At 33.8% G+C, this 10582-nt stretch overlaps 1 protein-coding gene across 1 annotated transcript; it reads left to right on the top strand.

Moving 5' to 3' along the window:
* Positions 1-6609: 6609 nt before the first annotated feature.
* On the top strand, positions 6610-10333 carry LOC144551475 (chitin elicitor-binding protein-like). Its single transcript, XM_078299443.1, has 4 exons — positions 6610-7336; positions 8935-9052; positions 9762-9946; positions 10106-10333. The coding sequence occupies exons 1-4, from the start codon at positions 6685-6687 to the stop codon at positions 10198-10200; spliced, it is 1050 nt and encodes a 349-aa protein (XP_078155569.1). The 5' UTR covers positions 6610-6684; the 3' UTR covers positions 10201-10333.
* Positions 10334-10582: the final 249 nt, after the last annotated feature.

Raw genomic sequence — 10582 nt, 5'->3', positions numbered from 1 at the left:
AGGCTATGCCCAATTAAGAGGCTAGGAAGTGGAGTTAGTGGGTGCTATATTTGGATTGTTTCCCAGATTGCCTTGTCCACATTTGACAGTCAAAACACGTCCTTGGTGCGCTAAAAATAGAAACCGTGTAATTTTGGCTGTCTGCGGGTCCAGTTCGTCCGCACTAATTCCAAATTTCCTTTTTTAGTTTCTTATGTTGTAGATCTTCTTGCTAGCTTTCCGAAAAGTTGTCATATTCCCAAAACGGAGTTACGAGTCAAAAGTTATGATTATTTTAAGTTTAGACTCCAGTTATGCGTTCTGCTACAGTGCGGCCAGGCCATCCGCACTGGCTGCTACAGTGCGTTCGATTTGGGCCCGGACTTTTTCTGTGTGACCAGATTTTGGCCGTATCGAAATCCGTGCGTCCGCACGGATATTGATGCATAGCTTATTATATTGTTTTAAAATTGGCGCGCTTTCAGAAATCCATCTAAGTACTTAGTACGGCCATATCGCAAACCGTGCGTCTGTACCAGTCATTTTTATTCGTTTTTCTTCGTTTTCTGCAAATTAAAATCAAACAAACGCAGTAACTTAATCATAAGTGTATTCTATTCACTTTATATTCAAAATACAAGATATTTGATGTTATTTCGTGGTAAAAATCAGACCGAATATGTATATAATTTAGGCATGTCATGATAATTCTTACTTGAAGCTCTCTCTCATATTACCCTTTAATGTCAAGGATCTCCTAGATCAGCTCTTGGTAGATGATCAATATTGTCATTAACCTTATTTTGGTACCAGTCCCGTAATGATAATTCTTACTTGAAGCTCTCTCTCATATTACTCTCTGATATCAAGGATCTCCCAGATCAGCTTTGGCAGAGGAGGAGGCAGTCTCCCTGCTCATTGCAATGTCAGAGATGGAAGAGGACTTACCGGAGGATGCTACTGCCACTTGGGTGCCTTTTGGAGTGGATGGCCACTCCGATCCAATGTCTGAAAACGACGAAGACAATGAAGATGATCTATCCATTGATTGGAGTGATATAGAGTGATGACTAGTCACAGTTTCTATTTAATATGCTTAATATTTTGTGCTAAACAATTTCCTCTTACTTAGTTTCTTTTTGTTGGTTATCAGCTAGTTGTTCTTCTTTTCGTATAAGTGATAGTATGAACAGTTGTTTACTTAAGTGTTTATTTTAGGTTACTATTTTGGATATCTTAGCAGGTGCTCTTATGGTTTCAATATGAAATCGGTGGTCTTACCACTATTTTTTTTTTTAAAAGATGATGGTTCAAATGCCTCAATTTTTTGTGTCTCCATTTTTAAAAACATTAATAACGTAAAATTTAAAACTTACAAGTCAAAATAAAACCGTTGGGTATGATCTACAATTTTATAACATTTCAATTTTATTTTGGTTGTCATCAAAAACTTGTAAGAAAGGCACTAATGTGAATAATTTCTAGACGTTGAATTTTCAACTTATTTATTCACATATAAATAAAATTAAAATGTGATAATTTTTTATGAGCACATAGAGAAAATAACATAGATCACATCTAATAGTTTTATTTTTATTATTATGTTTAAAATTTTGAGTTATTAAAGTTTTTAAAAATAGAGGCATGGTGGAGACACAAAAAATGAAGACATTTGAACCATTCTAAAAAAATATATATGAAATACTTAGAATGAAAAATAGAGTACTCAAAGTAATTATTAAAATTTTGGTAGGACTTAAATTAAATAAATTTAGCTTACAATATATATGAGAATTAAACAATTTGTATTAGAAGTCTTTAGTTTAGAAACCGCTTGAACATTTTTTTTATTTAAAGTTTTGGAAATAACAAAAATGATTTATTAGAAAACAGATTGATAGTTTTTTTTCTTTAAAAAAAAAAAAAAAGTCAAGAATCTAATACATGGTTATGTCATTCTTTATCCGGACCAAATTATTAGTTTGATCTATCCTTTGTCACCCGGACCAAATTATTAGTTTGATCTATCCTTTGTCACGTCATTACATGAATAACGATACAATAACTCTGAAACAAACATTCGAGCCTCCATTTTCTTCTACCTTCTTTCAAAACTCGGTCCAGAGGGGTGATCAAATCAAATGGTTATTTGATTTGGATCAACCCCTTTTATTTCGCGATCTGGGTTGTCAAATTTGTGCACGTGTGATTATGGAGTGCACGTGATCAATTATTGATCGATTCACTCTACTCCGAACCAAATCAATGGTTTGGTCTCTCTTTTTTTCAGATAAAACCCGTTAATATATTTTCTGACAAACATATTTTTTTTAATTTCTAAAAAAATTGCCGCTGAATATTAGAAAATTAAAATTAATGGCATCCTGTCATTCTTGGGTAGAAGTTGTACACTGTACACATAACACATGGAAGAGGAAGAGAGGGGCGAAGGGGCTCTTGACAACGACATTAACTTTCTCAGAGAAGAACGGTCTGGAGCATAATCGGGATATTTTACAGTATTCACTTTGTAGTTTTACAGTATACAAGATTCAATTTTACTGTATACAAGATTCAACCCAGTGAACATATTTTGTTTGTGGTGAACAGATTTTTGTTGAACAGATGATGGATGTATGTATAGATTTAGAAATTTTACAGTATACATGGTATTATTTTATGGTTTATATTTTGATATTTTACAGTATACATGATTCTTTGCAGTTGTAGTTTAAGCTGAAATGTAGCATTTTTTACATTTTATCTTACAGTATACATGGTATTATTTTATGGTTTAGATTTAGAAATTTTACAGTATACAAGATTCAATTTTACTGTATACAAGATTCAATTTTACAGTATACAAGATTAAATCCAGTGCAGACACTAATAACTAATTCTAACTGCCAATAACCGCTAATAACTAACTCTAATTGCCAATAACTTCCTATAACTGCAATTTCTGAAAGTACAGTTTGAAAGTACATTTCTTTTCTCGTTGCAATCTTTTTCTAACTATCATGAGACCACTTCAAATAGTTGCTGGATGTTTTGTGATTAACTAATATATTTGATGTGATATATTGTATAATTATACAGCATATAGAAGTAATTTTACAGTATTCGTACAAATTAAAATTGTAAACAAATGATGAACAAAAGGCTATGCACAATTAGACGTTTCAATAGAAACGAGGTTCTTTCTATTTTTACATTCGAATTTTAATTTCTATAGATAAAATATTTCCAGCCCATGATGTGACTGTGAACTTGTTTTGATCGCCGCCGCCTCGACGACCTTCCTACTTTTGACTCCCATTCAAAACTGTCCATTTATTATTGGAAAAAGATTTTTATCCCCCAGTGTATTTCCCCCGTTTTTCCCCCGATTTATCATTAACGAATTAACTACTTATTTGATCTACCTCCTCTCCATTTCATTCTACCTTTCTCTTCTCCTTTATCATAAAAATACAGCAGCCATGACTCCTCCCATCTCTTCTCCTTCAACCGCCACTTGTCCAATCTCTTCTTCGATCTCATCTCCGATTCGTCCTCCGCTCCGTCTCTAATCTCTAACCTGAACGCGGAGGCTCCTCGACGGAGAGAAACAGATCGAACAAGATGTATCACCGGTGCAAGTTCGAGTTTTTCAAGTAGAAGTCCGGTGAGAAGGCTGCGATCCTCACCGAGATCACCGGAAGGATCCAGTGCTGCTCTAGCAGTAGAGACAAGATCGACATTGGTTGCGACGATGGTACTGTCTGTCTCATTGCTCATAGCTTTAAGCTTTCAAGCGTGTTTCAAAGAAAGATGAAATTTGTTACAAGTACTAATAGATCCGTCCTTCTCAGCTCTTCTCTCAGTATTTTTCAATAACAAACAAGTTGTTGAATAAAGTATTTTTCTCCTGGTATTTTCTCGTACAATGTGTTATTTAAATGTCTGTGATGTGAAGGGAAGCTCAACACTGCCCGTGCGGTGCTCGATGAAATGCCTAATAAAAGAGTCAAGCTCGGTGTATATATTCCAGATGCCAATACTTGAAGAAGATTTGCTATTGCAAGAATGTGATTTATAAGGAGGTTATGCTTGTTGACAAGTTAAAATCATGTAAAAGATGTAGATTTTGATAATAAACTTATATATTGGTTATGATTTTGAAGTTGTTGGCTGAATAATGGAGAAAAGTCAGGGAAATATAGTCGCTTTATACTGTAATTAACCATGATTTAACATTTAGTGGTTATTTGCAAATAATCAGATTTTATGGTACGAGTATTTGCAATACTAGATATTAATACTTTCAAACATTATCCAGTGCCATATGAAAAAAAAATTGATAGAATTTGGTAGATATAAACACTTGATGCACGAACTATTCACATTTGCATGACAATGGATAAATACTTGCAATACTAAATATTAATACTTTCAGACATCATCCAGTGTCATGTGAAAAAAATTGATAGAATTTGTTAGATAAAAACACTTGATACATGAACTATTCACACTTACATAACGATGTATGAATACTTGTAATACTTTATATTAATACTTTTAGATATCATCCAATGCCATATGAAAAAAAAAATAGAATTTGTTAGATACATATACTTTATACATGAACTATTTATACTTTCATGAGGAGGTATGAATATTTGCATACTTTACATTAGTACTTTCAAAGATCATTTGATGCCAAAATAAAATAAAAAACTGTTGATAAAATATTTTAGATAAAACGCTTGATACATAAACTATTAACATTTGCATGACAAGGTATGAATACTTGTAATATTTGAAATTAATATTTTCATACATCATCTAGTGTCATATGGATATAAAAATAAAAATTGTATAGATTCTATTAGTTACTAACACTTGACATATGAATTATTTACATTTGCATGACGATGTATAAATACTTACACTACTTAATATTAATATTTTCAGACGTCATCTTGTATCATATGGAAAAAAAATTGATAAAATATGTAAAGTAGAAACACTTCAGACATGAATTATATACACATGCATTACGAGAAATGAATATTTGAACGATGAGGTATGTATACTTGAACGAGGAGATATGAATACTTACACGATAAGATATTCATGACTATGTATGAATACTTGCATGACGAGATATGAATACTTGCACGATGGACAACCCGAAAGTACATCATCATGGATCTCATTTGAAAGAGAAAATTACGTAAAAGACGTCTGTGGTTTTAGATTTGCAAATTTTCTCACAGATTGTCAGAAATATTGACGAGATTGAACGGAGAAAAAAAACCCAACTCTAAAAACATGTAGAAGATGTGTATATAATGTGTCCAGTTTTTTTTTTCGAAATACTTGATATCTTAAGTATGAATACTTTATATATTATATATTAACACTTGCGCGCATAGGTATCCATATTTGCACGCATCAGTTATAAAAATCTATCAAATATTAAGTGGTCCCCTAAGTAATTAATGAAGTACAGTTAGTTAACGGTCCCCACAAGTAGTTATTGACTGGAGGATGAATGTGGGAAATTGATTGGGGGATAGTTAGTTGATCCCTTTATTATTAGCCTTTAGTCTTTAGTCTTTACAATGATGATGGTGCATATACAAATCATTTTATTGCGTTTCAGTTTTTAATTTTATCTGACGTGGACCGCTGTCGCGCTGTGTGTTTTCTTTTCCTTTTCCCTTTCTTTTTGTTTAGAAAAGGCTATCATTCAGTTTTTACAACAATTATTTATTAATGATATTAATATTATATATATTAAATATGACACGAGATTACAATACAAAATATAACATAAAATCGAATGCCCGTAAAAAGTCAAAGATTTATTATGTTCTTATAAATTAAAAAACAAATCATCTCGCTGTGAAACTTTTAAGCTTTTTATTTAGATTCATATCACAATACAATGCAATAGTTCATTTGTTTATTAATGAAGCATTAGTATTCTACGACTATAATAATAGTCTTCTTAGTATAATATGCTTAGTTAATAAAATAAATATAACGACTTCAGAAGTTTAAGTGTATAAAACTTATTAATTTAAACTAACTGAAGAAGTACACTCTTATTCGTGGATATATATTTTTCTAAGACAAGTCATAAGTCATAACAACAAGTTGGAAACTTTCAATTTTAGTTTAGTTAGAAATTATATTAGAATTTTCTTTTCAAACATGATTGAAATTCAACCTTCAAAGTGTCCCGTTATTATTTATTATTGTGTTGATTTTGACCATCCGTTCTGAATTGGTGTGCTCCGATTTTGTCAAGAAGTAGATGTGATCATTCACACTTCCACAGTATTTCATGAAGACAATACAAACCGAATTCGTATCCTCTGAGATATCTCAAACTTTGCGTGACTTTATAGAAAATCCCAACCGTTTAAATACGTACTACACGAATCTCAAAGCACACATAATACTGACCCCCTCCATCACCCCCGAATAGGCACCGGACACGTCGGTCACGCAAAAGTTGAGATATCTCAGAGGATACGCACTCCGCACGAATTAACGCACCATCATTTAAAATCTCAGTCTAATCCAACGACCGGTCCCCATCCCATACAATTGATTCCACGAAAAGTCAACTTTCAGTCCACACTTCTCTTTCTCTTCCCATTAAAACCTACAAGCAGGATCAATAGGAATCCAAAATAAAGAAAAGCAAATATGAAATCATTTCCGTACACCTCTGCTTTCCTCTTCTTCCTCCTCGGCTGCTTTGCGACGGTCTCAGAAGCTGCCACATTCACCTGCAACGCCACAACAACGGCCTCGTGTCAGTCGATAATTAACTACGTGTCGACCAATGCTTCCACCTATCGCAACATCTCCTCCCTCTTCCAAGTCTCTGTCTCCTCTATCCTCGGTGCAAATAATATCCCTACAGCAACACCAAGTACCACAACTGTGTCGGCTGGGTCCATAGTAAAGATTCCAGTCCCATGCCGGTGTACCAATGGTATAGGCCGGTCGGACAGCATACCAATTTATACCGTCCAATCTGGAGATGGGCTCGATGCGATTGCGAGGTATAAGTTCGATCTATTCGTAAATTACACAGAGATAGCAGCTGCGAATAACATCTCCGACCCAAATAAGATTGATGTCGGGCAGAAGTTGTGGATACCACTGCCGTGTAGTTGTGACCTGGTGGAAGAGAATAAGGTGGTGCATCTGGCATACAAGGTGGCATCTGGTAATACAGTGGAAGGTATAGCGGCACAGTTCGGTACCAATGAGTCGACGCTGCTTCAATTAAATGGAATATCTGACCCGAAGTCGCTTAAAGAGGAACAGATCCTCGATGTGCCACTCCAGGGTACACAATTCATCTTAACTCGTTTAAGTTTCTTTCCCTAGCACCCAAATTGAAATTTGTACAGTGGTGCATTACCTAAAGCCATTTTTGTGGAGAAAAAACTAAGAAGTCAACCAAGTTTTAGGCCAAAAAAAAAAAAAAAAGCAGCACAGCTGCACATTACTGGTAATCCATTGATGGTTTTGTTTCGTTTCTATTGAGACCGATGTGCACAATAATTAAATATCCTGTTAGTGGTCCACTGAGCTCTTAGACCGTCTTTTTGCGCATATGTCATGTGCGTCGCGAATTAGCGTGTACCATGCATATAGCAATTAACAAAAAAGCTACATTAAAATGTGCATGACCTGATATTTATTAATGGAGCGCCTCATAAAATCAGACCGTCCGAGGCTGGAAATTGTCCTTTTATCTTCTTAATCTTAGATCATCTACATCCCTGAAACTCTTGGAGTTTCTAATCTGATGTGACAGTTTTTAAACTAATTTCAGGGATGCAGATGGGTTTCTTATTTAGCAACTTTGCTCCAAAGTTTCTTAATAAGAAACCGTTTATAAACTCTGACGTGGTGAAATAATTCGCTGAAATTCTTCTCTCTTGTAATTTATTTGCTGATATGGCAATTAAGAAACTCTAATTTTAATTTTAGAGATGTGGGGGTTTAGAAACTTTCAGAGACAATTTCTAAAAATTAGTTAACAGTTATTTAGAAACTCAAAGAGTTTCACGGATGTAGATGCTCTTATCTTGCAAACGCGGATATCATCAGATTATCCGAGGAACATGACAAAGCATCAAACTGTGTGGCGAGTCTTAAGTTGCAAATTAGTAAAGAATTATTTGACTCGCCACATTGATGCTTCTTTGACTATTTGTACATCACATGACATTCAATTGCGGCCAAATCATACGCGGGATGCGAATTATTTTGAGAGTTATTCCGATAAAGGAGGTGGGTTAGAATAATCGCCATAATGACATTCCAATTTCCCAAATTTCAACGCCCCAAATCTCAACCACTTGCAGTTTTGCTGAGTTGCTGTAGATACTCGATTGGATCATTGGAATTGGAATTTGAAATTGAAATTTGTATCTTAGAATTCTGGAAATGAGCGTTTCTTCATTGACAATTGTGGGCCGATTTTTTATCAGCCCAAAGCCCATAAAGATCTGCGCTCTTTGTTTTTACCAAATAAATAGCGAAACTCGTTTGTTTCTATTTTCTCATCTGGTGGTATTATTATTCAAAAATCTCCTATAGAATTATGACCAATTCATAACATAATGACTAATTCGGAATATAGAAATAATTCGGCGATATAAGTTTTATATAAGGATATAATTTGGAAATCTTTTATTCTTTTATAATTCAAACAATATATATAGATTGATATATATTTGTACAAAATAACTAAAAAAATGTTTTTTTTAATATTATGGGATAAATGTGTATTGTATGTACAATTTATCATTTTTTTTAAATGTGCCGCAATAGAATAATTATGATATAATACGAATATTTTTCGGAAACTTTGTTCGTCTGATTCTTACTGTATTTGGGATTTTGATTATTTTTTAATTTTTTATATTTTGTAAGCTTGCAAGTCATCCATCAACGAAACCTCACCGGACCATGGTCTACTCCTGCCGAATGGCACCTACGCAATTACAGCTAAGAGTTGTGTCAAATGTAGCTGCAGTTCAAGCTCTTACATGTACTCTCTCTCTCTCTTCATTTTTTTTTTTTTTTTGAAAGCTTGACAGCCTCTCTCTCTCTCTCTCTCTAATTTAGGTCCTATTCGGCCGCGTTACTGTTCCCGTGAGAAAAAAAAATTCAGTTCACGGGAACAGTACTTTTCAGTTCAATTCCTGTGCCCATGCCCATTCCCAATTGGAGGCCGAACAAGTCCTTAATATATACCTCTGTTAGGGAATACTAAAAGAGTGAGGCTATGGTAATGGTACTATGCATAGTGCAGATTGGTACGTACTACGGATCAAGATTTTATTTTCAAAAATTTTATGGTTGATTCGAACTGTTCAACGTGATCTCCATATGAATATGTACTTGTTAAATAGATTTTACGTTTTGTACAATTTTTTTATATGGGTAAAAAATTACTTTTTTTTGGATGATCTAGAATTTTCAGATCAGGTGATTTTCTACTCATCTAAAAAATAGTAACTAAATTTAAAAAAAATGTAAAATTTAGTTTACAAGTACATATTCATATAAAGACCATATTAAACGGTTCAGATTGATTGTTAGGACTTTCAATTCAAAGATTTGAGTCCATAGAACAAGCCAATATGCGCTATGAATAGTACCATAGTCTCACTCATACTAAAATACATAACAATTGAAAAGACACAAATTAACCATGCTGTTTTCACTGATGAACTGCAATCATATATTTCAAACAGACTAGATTGCTCTCTGGCATCAACCAATAGCTCTTGTCCTGTTAACAAGTGTAGCGGAAACTTAACTCTCGGTGATACTAGCGGGACGGGTTGTAACGCAATAACATGTGCCTATAGTGGTTACACCGATACTTCTTTCAAGATCCTTACAACATCTGCCCCCAATCAATCCTCCTCTTGCAAGAGTAAGTAATACTTACACATTAGTTCTCAGATTTTTTTTTTTTTCTTTTGCCATACTGGTATATCCTACCTTGTACCAGCCATTTGTGTTTTAAAATATTTGCCTGAATTAAGTATTTTTTTTCTAGGATATCATACTCATTGCTTCAATTTTATCTCAGGTTCTGCAGCATGGCCCACGGGACCCATTGCCTCTGCTTGGATGAAACTCGTTGTATCGCTGCATTTGATTTTTATATCGATATGCTTTCTGTGACATGGTTTGATGAATCAAACATGCCACAAATAATATTACTTTGTATTATGATTGTTGTGATTTCATTTCAGTGAGTATTCTTGGCACAGTTTTTTCGGCTACGACGGTTCAATAAACTACAGAAAGTTCTCGAGTCTCATTGTGTTATTGTGTAGACATGTACAAGTAATATTACTGTCTCACTGTTATTCACTTTTTCAAAAATAACCGAAATATCTTCTAACATGGCTCCATTTGGAAAAAAAAAAACAGAGGTAATTATTTATTCCAAAACAAAACAAATATTTTGTTTGATTCAGAAACTTGGGATGTATTGAAGAAAGATTCTATAATACCATAGTTGGTTCAGTTGAAAGTTTATTTTTGAAGTAACCGTAATCGG

The sequence above is a fragment of the Carex rostrata genome, chromosome 3 (assembly GCF_964058835.1).
Source record: "Carex rostrata chromosome 3, lpCarRost1.2, whole genome shotgun sequence".
Taxonomy (NCBI): domain Eukaryota; kingdom Viridiplantae; phylum Streptophyta; class Magnoliopsida; order Poales; family Cyperaceae; genus Carex; species Carex rostrata.
Note: the sequence above shows the minus strand (reverse complement) of the source record. Positions and strands in the feature narration are given on the sequence as shown.